Below are 20,306 nucleotides of genomic sequence, written 5' to 3'. Positions count from 1 at the left end.
ACATCTGGACACTGCGGCTCAATGCAGCGTCAAACGCAGCATTTACTGAACGTGGAAACATACCCTTATATATTAAGATTATCTGTTGCTCGATAATGCAGCTCCTTATAGTTCACAAATTATCTGGCAATGGGGATTCACCATCCACCCAACAGTCCGCATCTGACTCCGTGACCATTTTTACTCCAGAACCTGAATTTGTGTAACATTTTCCTGATAACTGAGCAAGTCTTTATTCTGTGCTGACAAATGTGCCATCACACCCTGCACATCTGGCCTCAGCAGAGGGAAACACCCATCATTGACCAGGTGAATGATCCTCAGGAGCTTTGCACCTACGGCAGTCTTCAGAAAGCAATAAGACAGCCAGGACAGGAATTCATGTACTACACCTTTTAAAGAGATAGTGTATCCTGGCACCAGCAGCAAACTCTGAGGCAGTGCCATGGGTGAATGGTCTGCTGCCACCACGTGGTGGACTCATGCTAGCTCGCAGGTGACTGCTAATCTTACCTGATCCATGGAGCCCACTTTTGAGCATCCACTGCCTGAAACCAGAGTTCACATCAGTTTTCCATTCAACTTTATGATGGTAACATGCCTTTGTCAAGGCAGCCTCATTACAGATGGATCAGGATGCTGCAGGGTGTCCCAAATCCCTGCAGAGGTTCTTGGGGATCAGAACTATACAGCTGTGATGCTATGGCTTGCAGAATCTCACAGCAGTCTCCAATAGGGGCAGTAACACTTGAGCAGAGGGGCTGTGTCCACTGCAATCCCCTTCTGTGCCATATGTAACTGTTCCTTCAGGTACACAGTTTTCCCTTTTAGACTATGTGCACATGATGCGGATTGGCTGCTGCGGATTCGCAGCAGTTTTTCATGAGTTTACAGTACCATGTAAACCTATGGAAAACAATCCGCAGTGCACATGCTGCTGGAAAAACCACGTGGAAACATAGCATTGTCTATTCCACAGCATGTCAATTCTTTGTGCGGATTCCTCCTGCTCCATAAGGCCAGTTGCACACGTCAGTGGCTCCGGTACGTGAGGTGACAGTTTCCTCACGTACCGAAGCCACTGACACACGTAGACACAGTTAAATCAATGCATCTGTGCAGATGTCATTGATTTTTTTTTTTTGCGGACTGTGTGATAAACACGGAGACGTGTTTGTGGGAGTGCACGGATTACACGGACCCATTAAAGTCAATGGGTCCGTGTAAACCACATACCGCACACTGACGTTGTCCTTGTGCAGTCCGTGTGCCATGCAGGAGACAGCGCTACAGTAAGCGCTGTCCCCTCCCCCCCACTGGTGCTGAAGCCGCCATTGATATCTTCTCTGCAGCAGAGTTTGCTGTAGAGAAGATATGAATTTTTTTTCTCGTTTAAAATAAAGATCCCTGTCCCCACCCCCTGTGCGCTCGCCCGCTGTTCTTAAAATACTCACCCGGCTTCCTGTCCTGGCCACACCTACTGTTTGAGCGGTCAGGTGGGGCCGCTCATTTACAGTGATTATGTGGCTCCACCCCTATGGGAGGTGGAGCCACATATTCATGACTAATTGGCGGCCCCACGTGACCGCTCATACAGTAGAAGGTGCGGCCAGGACAGGAAGCAGCGCCAGCCAGCGAGGGAGCCAGGTGAGTATTTTAAGAACAGCGGGCGGGCGCACAGGGGGTGGGGACAGGGATCTTTATTTTAAACGAGAAAAAAAAAAATTCATATCTTCTCTACAGCAAACGCTGCTGCAGAGAAGATATCAATGGCGGCTTCAGCACCAGATGCAAGGGACAGCGCTAAACTTTAGCGCTGTCTCCTGCACGGTGCGTGTGGTACCCAGTGGGCACACGGGCAGCACATGTGTACCACACTGAAGTGCCACAGAAACGCACAGGGACACGGATAATTCCGGTACCGATTTTTCTGGTAACAGAATTACCTGGACTTGTGGGACTGCCCTAATAGGAATCTGCAGGTGTAATCCAGTGTGGTTTGCCTGTGGATTTACACAAACAGGTGCGGAAAAAAAACGCAGACATCCCACCTATGTCTGCACATACCCTTAGTGTCTTAAAAATGGACCACACCTGTACAGAGATCCGTAGCTACCTTCCCTGTCAGTTGGCACCTTCATCTTATACTATGGCATCAATGTACCTGAACCCCTAGTCACCAGTGAAGACAAAAATTCCCTAAAATAGTCGCACCAGCAGCAAATAGATTTGCACTACAACCCCTTTAATTCTGGATCACTGAGGTTTAGTAGATGCATCCTTGCAGCAAAACTGCTCAGAGCAGTCAGAATATATTTAAACACTCCTGTCCCAACCACCAGGGGGAGACACTGATCAAAGCAGCAATTTAAAGGAGTTGGGCTGACTACTGCTCCCTCCCTGTACTCCCCCGTTACGTTCCCTTTGTCAATGGAATAAGCACAGAGCAATGGTATCATTCTCGTAGCAGCCTTATTTTATTGAAAGCTTAAAAAATTTGTTTAAAACCAGTCAGAAACAAAAAGTCATCCCGCCTTGCCATAGGGGGATCTCCATTGACCACCACAGACCGGACACAAGAAAGAAAGTGGCATTTATTGGCTGGGTGGAAAAATAAGAGGCATCCCCCAACCCCTCCCCAGAACAGATGAGGAGTTGTAGTATTACAGTAATTTACAGACTACATGATCTGAGAGCGGGGGAGGGGAAACGTTCAAACCCACCACATGTTGACTGAAGCAGGGGTCAGCAGCCTGCTGCACAACTACAACTCCCAGCAAGCCTGACAGGCTCCTGACCCCCGATCCTGGCAGTAAGGTGACCCCACATAACTGTGGAGGTATAAGGTGCCCGTCCTTATAGAACGATAACTTTCATCATCTACAGTCACAGGAAAATACTGAAAATAGCACAAGAGCGGCCGGAAGCTTCCGGAATATAAAGTGGTCACCACCATGCGGCAGAGCGGCGGGAGGACCCCGACCACACAATATGGCACTGGCTGTAGCATGGTGACAAATGGTCCTTATAACCAGCATTAGGGGCAGAAGGGTGGAGGGCAGGTGGGCGGCCGCTGGCAGTGGTGGGGAACATCAGGCAGTGACGTGGGGTCTACAAGCTGTGCAGCTCCTGCAGAGTGTCGTCCAACATCTTCTGCATCTTCCCATTCTCCTCCTTGGTGATCCTCAGCTTATCTGTGGGATGAAGAGAGAGAAGTCAGGGGGTGGGAGCTACAACTCCCAGCTCTCTGGCCACACACCAGGTGGCGCCAGAGAGGCCTCAGCTGCACATAGTCTCTGTGTGAGGTAGTCGCTGGCCATCAGCTAAGAGCCAGGGGCACTGTATATGGGCACATCACACTCCACACACATCCAGAGCTATAGGGGCATATATTCCACACATCGAGCCCTGTACTCCACCTATCTAGAGCTGTGCTCACCATCAGGAGTACAAGGAACAGTTGCAGTCACAGAGTAATAACAGCAGCTCTGGATGTGACTTGAGCAGAGCAGGAAAGACTGAGCGGCTTATGATTTACACCAAGGGGAGGCAGAGGACACACTGGGGGATACAGGATCAGCACGGTTCATGGCTTGCAGACGCCATCACAGTTCTCTCCGCTGCGGCTCCTGAGCCCGCAGCAGTGCTGAGACCTCCAGAGTACGGTGGAGACACCGCGGGGGTCAGGAGACAAGTGCTGGACCCTTGTACAGAGTTAGACCGGACCTGGGAAAGCATAATCCTTGCATCTCTTCAGGGGACTGGAGGATAACGGCAAATAGTGAGATGACGAGAAGCAGAATAGTAACTGCAGCTCTGGAGTGAAGAATAAGACAGGATGTAACAGAAGGGTGAGTGCAGCTCTGGAGGTGGCCAGAGTACACAAAACCACAGACAGGGATGAGACGCAGTTGTGCTCTGCAGATGTTACGGCCGGGAAGAAAGAGGCGGCTGCACACAGCGAGTGACAACATGGAGATTTATTAGATACAAGAAATAATGCAGCCATGGTGCAGGTGTCCCCCTACAAGCAGCCCAGAATACCACACTGGAGTAACTAGAGCCCAGTCCATGCACAATGTTCTCACAGCTGCGGGTTCGTTACGACACAAGGGTCGGTTACAGAGCATCTATACGGACCGGACACAGTGTAACGAGGCCTCTGCTTGCTGTCAGTAAAGGACCTGATACGTCTCACGACTGAGGTCTTGGGAACTGAAACCAAGCTTTATTTACAGGAGAGCGACAGGACCCCGATGAGGTGAACTATAAGTCCCAGCATTTCCAGTCTGGGCATGGCATGCTGGGAGTTGTAGTGTCATAGCTGATGGCTGCATTACAGATCTGGGAACAGTCCTCCGCTCCACAGGGGGCAGCGCTGGTGGTGACGGTGTGTATGGACCGGGGACGCCCCTCAGTCACACAGGTCATGGAGAGTCACCTTCAGCTCACTAGCGAGGAGACGGTTTTTCTCCATTTGGCTGTAGAGACGTTCTGCGGGGGGAGGGCAGAAGAGACAGGGGAGGGAAAGAGGCGGACGGGAAGGAGAGAGAAGAGACAGCACGTGTTATTGCAGGAGAGACCTCGGCCACCTGAAAACATCTCTAGTTACAACCAGAGCTGTACCCATCCTCACTGCTGGCATCTGGATGTATTAGTGAACTGCATGGCTCTAAAGTCCTGGATGTGACTGAAGTTCAAGTCGTTATATCCCATTCAGACTAACGGCTCGACCCCCAGAATGTCACCCCAGTGCCTGTACTCCTACAGATCCAACATGGCTGCAGGTTATGTGGTTACACTGCACTGCCCCTGCAGGCAACAGGAGGAAATCACACAGCGGCGAGTAAGTCACAGAGGGCATTTGATAGGGGACCCTAGATACCCCAGGGATGGATCATCATACATCACCAGGCTCTGCAGCTGCATCCCTATTCCTCACCTTGCTGCCCATTACTGCTCACAGCTGAGGGTTTGTTATGCAAGAGGGAATGTTAGATACGAGGATCCGCAGGAACGATCTGACCCATCGGGATGAACCTGGGGGTCTTTATTGGTCACATGCACAGAGGAAATGGATCTGTAGACATAAGGCTCTCTACTAACGGAAGTAACCCAACATAAAGGACTCCTCAGAGGAAGGCTCAGGGTGTTTCCCATTAGGGAATTGCTATACATGCAAATGCTGTGACATGAGCTCCAGTCACCACTATTTCCAGCCCCTTCCCCTGCCTTTACAGTTGTGCTCAAAAGTTTACATACCCCAGCAGAATTTTTGCTTTCTTGGACTTTTTTCAGAGAATATGAATGATAACATCAAATCATTTTCTCTACTCATGGTTAGTGGTTGGGTGAAGCCATTTATTGTCAAACTACTGTGTTTTCTCTTTTTAAATCATAATGACAACCCAAAATATCCAAATGACCCTGATCAATGTTCACATACCCCATTTCTTAATACCGTGTATTGTCCCCTCTGTCATCAATGACAGCTTGAAGTCTTTTGTGGTAGTTGTGAATGAGGTTCTTTATTTTCTCTGTAAAGTTGCCCACTCTTCTTGGCAAAAAGCCTCCATTTTCTGTAAATTCCTTGAATTGAATGAACTGCGCACTTGAGATCTCCCCAGAGTGGCTCAATGATATTGAGGTCAGGAGACTTAGATTCAGTACCTTCACTTTGATCTGCTGTAGCCAATGACCGGTCGACTTGGCCTTGTGTTTTGGATCGTTGCCATGTTGGAACGTCCAAGTACTTCCCGTGCTCAGCTTCCGGGCTGATGAGTGCAAATTTGCCTTCGGTATTTGCCGATAACGTGCTGCATTCATCTTTCCTTCAGCTTTAACCAAGTTTCCTGTGCCTTTGTAGCTCACACATCCCCAAAACATCAGCAATCCACCTCCATGCTTTTCAGTAGGAATGGTGTTCCTTTCATCATAGGCCTTGTTGACCTCTCTCCAAATGTAACGTTTATGGTTGTGGCCAAAAAGTTCAATTTTGGTCTCATCACTCCAAATTATCTTGTTCCAGAAGTGAGGCTTGTCTCTGTGCTGTTTTGCATATTGTAGCAGAGATATTTTGTGCCATTTGGCAGTAATGGCTTTCTTCTGGCGACTCGACTATGCAGCCCATTTTTCTTCAAGTGCCTCCTTATTGTGCATCTTGAAACAGCTATACCGTAAGTTTTCAGAGAGTCCAGTATTTCAGCCAATGTTATTTGTGGGTTGTTCTTTGCATCCCGAACAATTTTCCTGGCAGTTGTGGACATTTTTGTTGGTCTACCTGACCGTGGTTTATTTTTTTTAAATCAAATAATTTTTTTCAAACAGCAAGTATAATACAAGTATATTACATTCCTGTTCCTATTAAACATGTATAGATTTTTAAGAACATTTAACCCCAACCGCCCCCCCCCTCTTCCCACCTTTAGAGACCTGTAGTGAGCCGCCACAATTTATAGCATCGTGCAAAAATGAAGACGACTTTCCAATAACCCTCCCAGGGGATCCCAAAGCCCAAACGGATAGATAAAGCCCCTTAATTTGAGTCAATCCATGGATTCCATAAGATGGACCTCGACCACAGGTTATTTCTCTTAAAGTAAATGCTTTTCTCTAAGGAAATAATATGGTCCACTTCAGAAAGTCTCTTCTCGTTGGTAGTTCCTCCCTTATCCAGAACTTTGCAATTAGCTTCCGCGCAATAAATAATAATCCTGCAATAGCTATTTTGTACATATTATCAGTTACAATCTCTTCTACATAACCTAGATACACACCAAATGATCCCATGGTTTTCTTTTTACAGAGCCCATGATTTTCCATTTGTTAATCACAGTTTGAACGCTGCTCACTGGCATTATCAATTCATTGGATATCTTTTTGTATCCCTTTCCTGTTTTAACTACCTTTTCCTGTCAATCCGTTGACAATTCTTTTGCTTTGCCTGTGACTCACAATCCAGAAATGTCAGTGGCTGGATGAAAGATGCAAGAGTCTGTCTAGATCCCAGAAACTTGCTCAGCTTTTATGCACACACACTGATTACAAGCAAACAGGTCACATTACCACTAGTAGCCATTCAAACTCATTTGTGTCAACTTCTGTACATATTATCAGGCCAAAATAACCAGGGTATGTAAACTTTTGATTAGGGTCATTATGACTTAAAAAGAGAAACCACAGTAGTTTGACAATAAATGGCTTCACCCAACCACTAACAATGAGTGGAGAAAAAGTTCTGGTGTTATCATTCATATTCTCTGAAAAAAAGGCCAAGAAAGCAAAAATTCTGCTGGGGTATGTAAACTTTTGAGCACAACTGTACATGAAGGCACCCCTTTAAGAATGTGGCTCCCGCTTCTGCTGTGCTGTGGAGACCCTGGCGTTGTTGCCTCGACACGTCTAGAGCATCTGGTCAGACGGGAACAGGAGAAGGTGCCAATCGATGATGTGAGCACCTCTACCCCAGACTAGGAAGGTGACAATTGCTGCACTTTGCCTGTAGGGAGCCATCCATTGGCACGATACTGACCTCAGCGATCGCCCTCTCTGTATTTCTTTTTGCACTAGGGACATGTTATCACTGCAGAAAATCACTGCCCATGCTGGCCTATGATTGGCTGAGCGGTCATTTCCAGTGTAAAGTGCAAACAGGAAGCAGAGAGCAGGTCATGCTGGGAGTAGCAGTTTGACCTGAGCTAGCCTCACATGTATTCAGAAATTACCATTTGAGCGACTGTACTGTATATCAGACCCTGCACTCAGCGACGCAGAAAAAAGAAAAAACAGGAGATAGGCAAGTATAGAAATCTGGTGTAATTTGTCAGAGAGAGAGGGAGGAAGAAGAGGAGCGGCTGCGGGAAACTCGCTGTGGTCATCTATGAGAGAGAGACAAGAGTTGGTAGAGGGAAGCAGAGACGGCGGGAATCCATGAAGGGGGTTAGTTATTAACACACAGTGGGAGCAGACACACTGAAATCACACAAGCAGGACCCCCACCCCCCTGTTTATTGCAGAAGTCACATTAAACAAAGCTCAGTTGGTGCAAAAACCCCCGAGATCACACGCACGCAGGATGCCCTCCCCCAGCTGCAGAAATCACAGCAGTCAGGGCTTGGTGGGCGTAGAAACCCTTAAAGGGAACCTGTCACCCCAAAAATCGATTGTGAGGTAAGCCCACCGTCATCAGGGGCTTATCTACAGCATTCTGTAATGCTGTAGATAAGCCCCCGATGTATCCTGAAAGAGAAAAAGGAGGTTAGATTATACTCACCCAGGGGCGGTCCCGCTGCGGTTCTGGTCCGATGGGTGTCTCAGGTCCGCTCCGGCGCCTCCCATCTTCTCACGATGACGTCCTCTTCTGGTCTTCACGCCACGGCTGCGGCGTACTTTGTCTGCCCTGTTGTGGGCAGAGCAAAGTACTGCAGTGCGCAGGCACCGGGCCTCTTTGACCTGTCCCGGCACCTGCGCACTGCAGTACTTTGCTCTGCCCACAACAGGGCAGACAAAGTACGCCTGTACCGCAGCCGTGAAGACAAGAAGAGGACGTCATGGAATGAAGATGGGAGGCTCCGGACCTGAGACACCCATCGGACCCGGACCGAGTACCCAGGTGAGTATAATCTAACCTCTTTTAGGTAACATCGGGGTTTATCTGCAGCATTACAGAATGCTGTAGATAAGCCCCTGATGTCGGTGGGATTACCTCACCATGGATTTTGGGGGTGACGGGTTCCCTTTAAATCACACACAAGCAGCATGCCCTCAACCACCCGCTCGCGGCACAGCTATCAGTGCTCAGTGGGTGCAGAGACCCTGTGATCACAAGCAGGATATCCTACTCTTGCCCACCGTAATCCAGGTGGTGCGCTCGGTGCAGAGACCCCAAGATCACACACACAAGCTGCATGCCATATCCCTGCTCGCTGCAGAAGTCATACAGTAATCTGCCTGTGCAGGCTGCAGAGACCCTGAGATCAGAACCAGGATGTCTTCCCTTCTGCTGCAGAAGTCACAGCAATCAGTGCTCGGTGGGAACAGAGACCGTGATCACAAGCAGATGCCATTCTGTCACCCACTGCAAATGTCACAATAAACTGCATGATGCGGTGGGTGCACAGACCCTGAGATCACACACACAAGCAGGATGCCTTCACTCCCTCTGCAGCAGAAATCATACAGCAATCTGCATAGTGCGGTGGGATGCCCACCCCCTTTGCCCAAGTCACACAGCAATCTGTGCGTTGCGTAAGTGCAGAGACCCTGGCATCAAAAGCAGCATACCCTCCTTCCCACTGCAGAAATCACACAGCACTCTGCATGGTGCAGACCCTGAGATCACACATACATGCAGGATACCCCACTCCCCTTGCTGCAGAAATCGCACAGCAATCTGCATGGTGCAATGGTGAACAGACCCTGTGATCAGACGCAGGATGCCCCCCCCCCCCTGTAGAAGTCACACAGCAATCTGTGCATTGTGGTGGGTGCAGAGACCCTGCGATCACACACAAGCAGTGTGTTCCCTCTGCACAAGTCACACAGCAATCTGCATGCAGTAGATGCAGAGCTCCTGAGATTGCACACAAGCAGGACTCCTTTCCTCCCACCCGCTGCAAAGTGCGGTTAGTGAGGCGGGCACACAGCGTGGTATTTACATGGAGGTCATGTCATTGAGGGTGTGGTCCAGCTCCTCACTAACAGCCTTGTACTTCAGCTTCTGGGCGTACAGCTGGTCTGGATGAGGAGATGGGAAGGAAACGGGTGAGGTGGAGGCTGCAGCACTCCGGGCACACAGGGTGCAGATATTTATGCAGGCACCTACCTTCCAGGTCATCAATAGTCTTCTCAAGTTTGGCAACTGATCTCTCTGCAAACTCTGCCCGGGTTTCGGCCTGAAAGGAGAGGAATTGAGTCAGACGGTGACCCCCTTCCCCTACGATGCCCATGTTAGGCCCCTCCCATAGTGCCAGCAGGCCACACCCACCTCTTTTAGCTTGTCCGTCAATATCTTGATCTCTTCTTCATATTTATCTTCCTTTTGTGAATACTGGAAATAAAGAGACAAGACACAAGTAAAAACGCATCCGATGAGGAATTAATCCCGTTTTCATCACTAACCACAGGAGACAGACTTTTTGTACCTTAGGGTAGACTGTGAAAAGATCAATATTAAACATATGTCGTATTAGGGCAGGCTTATCAGAGGAGACCCCCTCTAAGAAAGCCTCCCATTGGCCGTTATAGGTCACATGACTAATTTCTAGCCTGACAGTTGGGACTTCCGAGCAGTATGGGTCCGTCTACGCACCCTCGGGGGTTGTCCAGCTCCCCTTACCTTTTCGGCCTGAGCCTCCAAAGACTTCAGGTTGTTGGTGACATTTTTCAGCTCCTCCTCGAGCTCGGCACATTTACTGAGGATGGAGGCCGAGGAGAGAGCGACAGAAGGAGAGAGAGGAGACAGAAAGAGTGGAGGAATGAGAAGAGTGGACTCTGCCTAGACGGAAGATACAGAGGGGTATGGGACATCCTGCTCTGCACACCCCGGGTACAATGACAACACCGACCTAACTCAGCAGGACATGGCGGAGCACAGGGAGACGACACAGGAGGGCAGCCGGGACAGGAGCAGCCACCTTTACTGTACCTTTTCCTCGGATGCATTCAGACACTTCAGACTCTGGTCAAGGAGTCGGATCTGTTCCTCCAGCTCACGGCCCCGGCTGCACAGCGATCACAGGAGAGGTGTGGGGGGGGGGGGGGGGAGAGAATTGTGTGCGTGCAAGGATGGAGGGGAGAGGCGGCAGCAACACAGAACACGCGGGAGGAGGGGTAAAAACAGAAACATCAAATTCAATTCATGCAAGGAGGAAGAGGTTAAACAAGGCCTGAAAAGCTAGGACTGCTCTCCGTAATCCCCCCCACATATACTAAAGAGCTGCACTCACTATGTACATACATTACTGATCCTGAGTTACATCCTGTACATCCTCACAGCTGCACTCACTATTCTGCTGGTGCAGTCACTGTGTACATTCATTACTGATCCTGTACTGACCTTGAGTTACATCCTGAATTATACTGCAGAGCTGCACTCACTATTCTGCTGGTGCAGTCACTGTGTACATACATTACTGGTCCTGAGTTACATCCTGTATTATACCTCAGAGCTGCACTCACTATTCTGCTGGTGCAGTCACTGTGTACATACATTACTGGTCCTGAGTTACATCCTGTATTATACCTCAGAGCTGCACTCACTATTCTGCTGGTACAGTCACTGTGTACATACATTACTGGTCCTGAGTTACATCCTGTATTATACCTCAGAGCTGCACTCACTATTCTGCTGGTGCAGTCACTGTGTACATACATTACTGGTCCTGAGTTACATCCTGTATTATACCTCAGAGCTGCACTCACTATTCTGCTGGTGCAGTCACTGTGTACATACATTACTGGTCCTGAGTTACATCCTGTATTATACCTCAGAGCTGCACTCACTATTCTGCTGGTACAGTCACTGTGTACATACATTACTGGTCCTGAGTTACATCCTGTATTATACCTCAGAGCTGCACTCACTATTCTGCTGGTGCAGTCACTGTGTACATACATTACTGGTCCTGAGTTACATCCTGTATTATACCTCAGAGTTGCACTCACTATTCTGCTGGTGCAGTCACTGTGTACATACATTACTGGTCCTGAGTTACATCCTGTATTATACCTCAGAGCTGCACTCACTATTCTGCTGGTACAGTCACTGTGTACATACATTACTGGTCCTGAGTTACATCCTGTATTATACCTCAGAGCTGCACTCACTATTCTGCTGGTGCAGTCACTGTGTACATACATTACTGGTCCTGAGTTACATCCTGTATTATACCTCAGAGTTGCACTCACTATTCTGCTGGTGCAGTCACTGTGTACATACATTACTGGTCCTGAGTTACATCCTGTATTATACCTCAGAGCTGCACTCACTATTCTGCTGGTACAGTCACTGTGTACATACATTACTGGTCCTGAGTTACATCCTGTATTATACCTCAGAGTTGCACTCACTATTCTGCTGGTGCAGTCACTGTGTACATACATTACTGGTCCTGAGTTACATCCTGTATTATACCTCAGAGCTGCACTCACTATTCTGCTGGTACAGTCACTGTGTACATACATTACTGGTCCTGAGTTACATCCTGTATTATACCTCAGAGCTGCACTCACTATTCTGCTGGTGCAGTCACTGTGTACATACATTACTGGTCCTGAGTTACATCCTGTATTATACCTCAGAGCTGCACTCACTATTCTGCTGGTGCAGTCACTGTGTACATACATTACTGGTCCTGAGTTACATCCTGTATTATACCTCAGAGCTGCACTCACTATTCTGCTGGTACAGTCACTGTGTACATACATTACTGGTCCTGAGTTACATCCTGTATTATACCTCAGAGCTGCACTCACTATTCTGCTGGTGCAGTCACTGTGTACATACATTACTGGTCCTGAGTTACATCCTGTATTATACCTCAGAGTTGCACTCACTATTCTGCTGGTGCAGTCACTGTGTACATACATTACTGGTCCTGAGTTACATCCTGTATTATACCTCAGAGCTGCACTCACTATTCTGCTGGTGCAGTCACTGTGTACATACATTACTGGTCCTGAGTTACATCCTGTATTATACCTCAGAGCTGCACTCACTATTCTGCTGGTACAGTCACTGTGTACATACATTACTGGTCCTGAGTTACATCCTGTATTATACCTCAGAGCTGCACTCACTATTCTGCTGGTGCAGTCACTGTGTACATACATTACTGGTCCTGAGTTACATCCTGTATTATACCTCAGAGTTGCACTCACTATTCTGCTGGTGCAGTCACTGTGTACATACATTACTGGTCCTGAGTTACATCCTGTATTATACCTCAGAGCTGCACTCACTGTGTACATACATTACATTACTGGTCCTGAGTTACATCCTGTATTATATTCCAGAGCTGCACTCACTATTCTGCTGGTGCAGTCACAGTGTACATACATTACATCACTGAGCCTGAGTTACATCCTGTATTATACTCCAGAGCTGCACTCACTATTCTGCTGGTGCAGTCACTGTGTACATACATTACTTATCCTGTGTTACAACCTGTATTATACCCTGGAGCTGCACTCACTATTCAGCTGGTGCAGTCACCGTGTACATACATTATTGATCCTGTATTATATGCCAGAGCTGCGCTCCCTGTCCTGGCTGTCCCTCCCCAGTGTGCATATATTTAAGCCTCCGCCCTCCTCCTCAGGCCTTGTGTAACATGTGCAGGCAGGTGGATTGGGGCAATACTCACGATTCTGCCAGCTCCGCCCGCTCCTCTGTGCGCTCCAGGTCGCCCTCTATGATCACCAGCTTCCTGGCCACCTGTGTAGAGAGAGGAGGTGGGGTCAGCCTGTGTCCTGGCGGTGTAGCCCCTCCCCATAGGCCAGCCCCCGCTCACCTCCTCGTACTTCCTGTCCGCCTCCTCGGCTATGTGCTTGGCCTCTTTCAGTTGGATTTCCTGCAGCTCCATCTTCTCCTCGTCTTTCAGGGCTCGGTTCTCGATCACCTTCATCCCCCTGCAGAGGAGAATGTCACCACACGGGTCAGGATGTCAGCAGAGCCTGTGTTGCCTCCACAGGACGGGGAAGGGCGTGCAGCCGGACATCACGTGGTCCAGAGAGGGAGGCTTTCAGTGTGGTCCCCAAAATTCAGGGGCTCATACCCGCAAGCAGGTACTCCCATCATCCCAGACTCGCCCTCTACGAGTCTGGATACGCCGTAGAAACAACTGGTTTGGTGGTTGCTTAGGTCGTAAATCTACAGATGACATCAGCGTCTCCAAACCTGTTCCCTGACAGAGGATTAGAGGCAGCATCAAAGCATCTGCCGGGGGCTGGAACCGCTGCTCCCTCACAGCCCCTTCCCCCCAGTATCGCATAAGCAGTACTGTAATCACATAATCCAACACCGTGGTCTTGGGCTTCTTTCACACTTTCATTGTTCGGGGTACGTCCTAATGCAGTGAAGTGACCTATCGACGGATGTAGTGAAAATAGGGAAAAAACGTGTGTACGCATTCGTCATAACATTGGATGCGTCGAACGAGGAAAGGGAGAATTTTTTTCCCCGGACTTGGATAATGGTTCCAGGCATGCTCAAAATAAAAAAAACGGGATACGTCCCTGGATTCCTGTGTTTGACAAGTCAGCTACGGATCCTGCATCCATAGGCTTCCAATGTAGCCAGTGATGGGTAGCGCAGGACCCGTCGCTGAGCGATGTTCCGACGTGCAGAAAAAACGTTACGCTGAACGTTTTCTCTGCACGACGGACCGCTATTTTCCGAAGGATCCAGTGCACGACGGATGAAACTGATGGCCATTCATCACAATCCGTCGCTAATACAAGTCTATGGGAAAAAACAGGATCCTGCAGAAAAATTTGCAGGATCCTGTTTTTTCAAAACTCCACGGATTTCGACTGGAGGAAAAAGATGGAAGTGTGAAAGAGGCCTAGCTACCGGCAGTGTATACCTCTCTGCAGCTTCCCTCTCTCCAAAAATCAGGATGGCAGCTACAGGGAGTGATAATCTGCAGATGCGGGCTATGATGTAATTGCAGGGGCAGAACAGAGCCGAAGACATCCTACGGGGCGTGCGATAGCCTGCGATCTACAGATTATGTTGTTATTGGGAAGACCGAACAGTGCTGGGGACATCCTACAGTGGGTGCTCACCGCTCGCTCTCATCTGCTGACTTCTCTGCTTCCTCCAACTTCTGCAGGGCGGTGGAGAGACGCTCCTGAGCACGGTCCAGCTCCTCCTCCACCAACTGGATGCGGCGGTTCAACGAGGCAACTTCCGATTCAGCCTGTGGGGAGAGATCAACTTCAGATTATACACACAGGGAGGGTGTCAGAGGAGGAGCAGTCGGCGGCAGATTATACCCATGGAGGGGGAGCAGTCGGCGGCAGATTATACCCATGGAGGGGGAGCAGTCGGCGGCAGATTATACCCATGGAGGGGGAGCAGTCGGCGGCAGATTATACCCATGGAGGGGGAGCAGTCGGCGGCAGATTATACCCATGGAGGGGGAGCAGTCGGCGGCAGATTATACCCATGGAGGGGGAGCAGTCAGCGGCAGATTATACCCATGGAGGGGGAGCAGTCAGCGGCAGATTATACCCATGGAGGGGGAGCAGTCAGCGGCAGATTATACCCATGGAGGGGGAGCAGTCAGCGGCAGATTATACCCATGGAGGGGGAGCAATCAGCGGCAGATTATACCCATGGAGGGGGAGCAGTCAGCGGCAGATTATACCCATGGAGGGGGAGCAGTCAGCGGCAGATTATACCCATGGAGGGGGAGCAATCAGCGGCAGATTATACCCATGGAGGGGGAGCAGTCAGCGGCAGATTATACCCATGGAGGGGGAGCAGTCAGCGGCAGATTATACCCATGGAGGGGGAGCAGTCAGCGGCAGATTATGCCCAAGGGAGGGGTGGGGGGAGCAGCCGTCGCCAGATTAGACCCGGGGGGTGAGCAGTTGGCAAGTTATACCCACGGGGGGGGGGGGGGAGCAAGCAGCCGACGGCAGTTTATACCCACCCCACCATGGAGGGGGGGAGGTGGGGGGTGGAGTTTCGGGGGACTTGGGGAAGTGGCCGATGGCAGATTATACCCACGTAGGGGAAAGCAGCCGACGGGAGATTACACCCAGGAGGAGAAATCGTTGCCAGATTAGACCCACGGGGAAGGGGGCAGTTAGCAGCAGATTATATCCACGGAGGGGGAGCAGTCGGCGGCAGATTATGCCCACGGGAGGGGCCGGGGGGAGCAGCTAAAGGCAAATCATGCCCATAGGGGAAGCAGCCGACAGCAAATCATACCCACGGGGGTGGAGTAGTCTGCAGCAGATTATACACACGGGGAAAGGGAGGCCGGTGGCAGATTGCACATGTTAGGGTAGCCCTGAGCCGGCGGCAGATTGCACATGCCAGACCCAGCCACAATGCTGCCCATATCCGTGTGGTGTCAGCGGGGGTGGACATTACATATGCTGGTGAGGAGCCTGCGGCGGCAGATTACACACAGTGATCATTACTTATCTGTTACGAGCCATGTCCCTGCACCCCAATGTGGCCACCTCCATAGCCACCCCACTCTCCACATTGCATTGACCACTGCATAGAACGAAAGCGTATAAACTGCGACTACAGTCCAGCCTGCACCAAACGATGCCAGACCCAGCCACGGCGCTGCCCATAGAACTTACCAGGTGCCATTCCCTCAGTTCCCCCATGGCAGCAGGAGGAATCCTCTTACTGCTCCGAAGAGCAGAAACACGTGCGACTGATATACATAGATGGCTGCCAGCACAGGGAAGCCGAGGAGCAGTGTTAATACCTACACAGTCGCCGTAGATCATAGCCAACATGGTATGCAACACAGAAGCCACTTGCTGTCAGTGAGTCATTTTGCACACAGCTGAGAGTTTGCTACAATTGTATTCAGTCCTAGTCCCTCGGTGAGGCTGAAGGTCCATTACATTATCAGTCTGGGGCCTCGGACCCAGTTGACAATGAAAGGGAACAGCAAGCAGAGATCCTGATAACTGAGGCATGAATACACCCATCTCCAGGGATAATGGAAGTTGAGCACCGGCTCTACCCTCCGAAAAAATAGAGCAAACACCAGGCAGCAGCAGTTGGCATGACACAGCTGGGCGTCAGTGCTGCCATCAGTCAGGGCATTGTGTGCAGCTGGAGGAGTGAGGGTGGAACAAGGGAAAGTAACCACCACCAAACCCAGCGAGGCAGCCGCCCAGAGCACACACTGCAGTACACCACTACAACTCCCAGCAGGGACATCCACAGAGGAGGAGAGTAGGACAGAATGTGTAGAAGAATTATCCTGAGGAGATCAGTGGGGCGCCGCCTCTTGCGGGGGGACAGCTCAGCTCCCAGGGGAGGGGCGCCGCCTCTTGCGGGGGGACAGCTCAGCTCCCAGGGGAGGGGCGCCGCCTCTTGCGGGGGGACAGCTCAGCTCCCAGGGGAGGGGCGCCGCCTCTTGCGGGGGGACAGCTCAGCTCCCAGGGGAGGGGCGCCGCCTCTTGCGGGGGGACAGCTCAGCTCCCAGGGGAGGGGCGCCGCCTCTTGCGGGGGGACAGCTCAGCTCCCAGGGGAGGGGCGCCGCCTCTTGCGGGGGGACAGCTCAGCTCCCAGGGGAGGGGCGCCGCCTCTTGCGGGGGGACAGCTCAGCTCCCAGGGGAGGGGCGCCGCCTCTTGCGGGGGGACAGCTCAGCTCCCAGGGGAGGGGCGCCGCCTCTTGCGGGGGGACAGCTCAGCTCCCAGGGGAGGGGCGCCGCCTCTTGCGGGGGGACAGCTCAGCTCCCAGGGGAGGGGCGCCGCCTCTTGCGGGGGGACAGCTCAGCTCCCAGGGGAGGGGCGCCGCCTCTTGCGGGGGGACAGCTCAGCTCCCAGGGGAGGGGCGCCGCCTCTTGCGGGGGGACAGCTCAGCTCCCAGGGGAGGGGCGCCGCCTCTTGCGGGGGGACAGCTCAGCTCCCAGGGGAGGGGCGCCGCCTCTTGCGGGGGGACAGCTCAGCTCCCAGGGGAGGGGCGCCGCCTCTTGCGGGGGGACAGCTCAGCTCCCAGGGGAGGGGCGCAGCCTCTTGCGGGGGGACAGCACAGCTCCCAGGGGAGGGGCGCCGCCTCTTGCGGGGGGACAGCTCAGCTCCCAGGGGAGGGGTGCCGCCTCCTGCGGGGGGACAGTTCAGCTCCCAGAGGGGTACCGCCTCCTGCGGGGGACAGTTCAGCTCCCAGAGGGGTACCGCCTCCTGCGGGGGACAGTTCAGCTCCCAGAGGGGTACCGCCTCCTGCGGGGGACAGTTCAGCTCCCAGAGGGGTACCGCCTCCTGCGGGGGACAGTTCAGCTCCCAGAGGGGTACCGCCTCCTGCGGGGGACAGTTCAGCTCCCAGAGGGGTACCGCCTCCTGCGGGGGACAGTTCAGCTCCCAGAGGGGTACCGCCTCCTGCGGGGGACAGTTCAGCTCCCAGAGGGGTACCGCCTCCTGCGGGGGACAGTTCAGCTCCCAGAGGGGTACCGCCTCCTGCGGGGGACAGTTCAGCTCCCAGAGGGGTACCGCCTCCTGCGGGGGACAGTTCAGCTCCCAGAGGGGTACCGCCTCCTGCGGGGGACAGTTCAGCTCCCAGAGGGGTACCGCCTCCTGCGGGGGACAGTTCAGCTCCCAGAGGGGTACCGCCTCCTGCGGGGGACAGTTCAGCTCCCAGAGGGATACCACCTCTCGCTGGGCCCAGCTTCCTGCAGGGGCTTAGCTCCCAGGACGGGCCCCCACCCCATATGGGCAACAACTCCCTTGGGGACGCTCCTTGTGATTTGTAGCTCTTGGCCCCATCTCAAGCTCTCCGGGGTCCACTGTCTCGGGCCCCACCCACGGCCCGGCCTCACCTGCTCCCGTGCGCGCTTCTCTCCCTCCACCTCCCGGCACAGTCTCTCGGCTCTCTCCTCCGCATCGTCCGCCTGTTGCTGGAGGACCTGGATCTTCCTCTTGACGGCCTCGATACTGGTCATCCCGCCGCCGGACATCTTCTCTTCCTCCCTCTCTCTCAGTGACTAAATGCCTGACACTTCCGCTCCCCGCGCGCCCCGCACTTCCGCCGCCACTCCCTTATATCCAGGAAGCTAAAGAACGCGGAGGAGCGCTGCTTCCACCTGGCGGTCGAAAGCCAGAACTGCACTCAGTGCCAGCAAAGCAGAACTGACCTGTCACGGGTCAGCTTTCATTTTCTAACAGCAGTTTAAAAACGAAACTGCTCTGTGATTGGTTGATTACCTGTAGATGGTATAGATAAGTGAAGCCCATTGCCGAACTATTGGACTACAGACTGTCCGCACATTTTCAGGAGGCACCTGCACGGTTTAGGAATTCTGCCACATATTGGACGTTTCAGGGCCAAGCATCTCTAGTTTTCCAATTTAAGCTATGACGCCGAGTATTAACCTCCCAAATGCCATTGTTAGGGTATGTGCACACGTTGCGGATTTTTCCATGCTGACCTGCGTTTTACCTGTGGATTCCCTGTGGGTTTTCTGCAGATTTACGGCTGTTTTTGTGCGGATTCCACCTACGGTTTTACACCTGCGGATTCCTATTGAAGAGCAGATGTAAACTGCTGCGGAATCAGCACAAAGAATTGACATGCTGCGGAAAACACAACGCTGCGTTTCCACGCCATATTTTCCGCATGGGCCCTGCGGATTTGGTTTCCGTAGGTTTACATGGCACTGTACAATGCATGGAAAACTGCTGCGGATCCGCAGCGGCCAAAACCGCAACGTGTGCACATAGCCTTAAACTTCAATGTGGTGGCCATCAATTTTGACAGATGTCTGCCATCAATTATGTGGATACTAGTGGGTTGCCATGGTAGCCCATGGTCCTGTTGGGAACCCCACATGTCTGATGTGTGACGCCGCCCTACAGGAGGTCGTCTATGTCACAAAAACACAATAGGTGAAAATAGTACGGTGTATTATACAGGCGTCACGTCTCCTACAAGACTAAAAATACATAAAAACCTATAAAATACAGAAAAGAATATGCATTTTAAAATAAGCGAATATATTAATGCAAAATATAATAGTGATATAAAATATATCAATAGTGTAAAATCTAATGTAAATGTTATATTAACCCCTTCATGACCTTGGGATTTTCCATTTTTCCGTGTTCGTTTTTCGCTCCCCTCCTTCCCAGATCCATAACTTTTTAATTTTTCCGTCAATATGGCCATATGAGGGCTTATTTTTTGCGGGACGAGTTGTACTTTTGAACGACATCATTGGTTTTACCATGTTGTGTACTGGAAAACGGGAAAAAAATTCCAAGTGCGGTGAAATTGCAAGGAAAGTGCAATCCCGCACTTGTTTTTTGTTTGGCTTTTTTGCTAGGTTCACTAAATGCTAAAACTGACCTGCCATTATGATTCTCCAAATCATTACGAGTTCATAGACACCAAACATGACTAGGTTACGTTTTATCTAAGTGGTGAAAAAAAATTCCACATTTTGCTAAAAAAAAAAAAAATTGCGCCATTTTCTGATACCAGTAGCGTCTCTATTTTTCGTGATCTGGAGTTGATTGAGGGCTTATAATTTGCATTCCAAGCTGACGTTTTTATTGATACCACTTCTGTGCAGATACGTTCTTTTGATCGCCCGTTATTGCATTTTAA

General features: G+C 51.2%; 1 protein-coding gene across 8 annotated transcripts; it reads right to left on the bottom strand.

Moving 5' to 3' along the window:
• Nucleotides 1-2,455: 2,455 nt before the first annotated feature.
• Nucleotides 2,456-18,732, bottom strand: TPM3 (tropomyosin 3). Of its 8 annotated transcripts, none has more exons than XM_069728905.1 (9): nt 18,520-18,726; nt 14,788-14,921; nt 13,512-13,629; nt 13,365-13,435; nt 10,646-10,721; nt 9,986-10,048; nt 9,824-9,893; nt 9,657-9,735; nt 2,456-3,194 (listed from the first exon to the last, which is right to left on the bottom strand). In XM_069728905.1, the coding sequence occupies exons 1-9, from the start codon at nt 18,655-18,657 to the stop codon at nt 3,191-3,193; spliced, it is 753 nt and encodes a 250-aa protein (XP_069585006.1). In that variant the 5' UTR covers nt 18,658-18,726; the 3' UTR covers nt 2,456-3,190. The 8 variants fall into 8 exon arrangements, with proteins under 8 accessions (XP_069585006.1, XP_069585013.1, XP_069585004.1 ...); XM_069728917.1 differs by lacking the exon at nt 10,646-10,721 and adding an exon at nt 10,337-10,412 and having other exon boundaries at nt 3,056-3,194; nt 18,520-18,732; XM_069728920.1 differs by lacking the exons at nt 2,456-3,194; nt 10,646-10,721 and adding exons at nt 7,798-7,877; nt 10,337-10,412 and having other exon boundaries at nt 18,520-18,732.
• Nucleotides 18,733-20,306: the final 1,574 nt, after the last annotated feature.

This window comes from Ranitomeya imitator, chromosome 1, assembly GCF_032444005.1.
Source record: "Ranitomeya imitator isolate aRanImi1 chromosome 1, aRanImi1.pri, whole genome shotgun sequence".
Classification (NCBI taxonomy): domain Eukaryota; kingdom Metazoa; phylum Chordata; class Amphibia; order Anura; family Dendrobatidae; genus Ranitomeya; species Ranitomeya imitator.
Note: the sequence above shows the minus strand (reverse complement) of the source record. Positions and strands in the feature narration are given on the sequence as shown.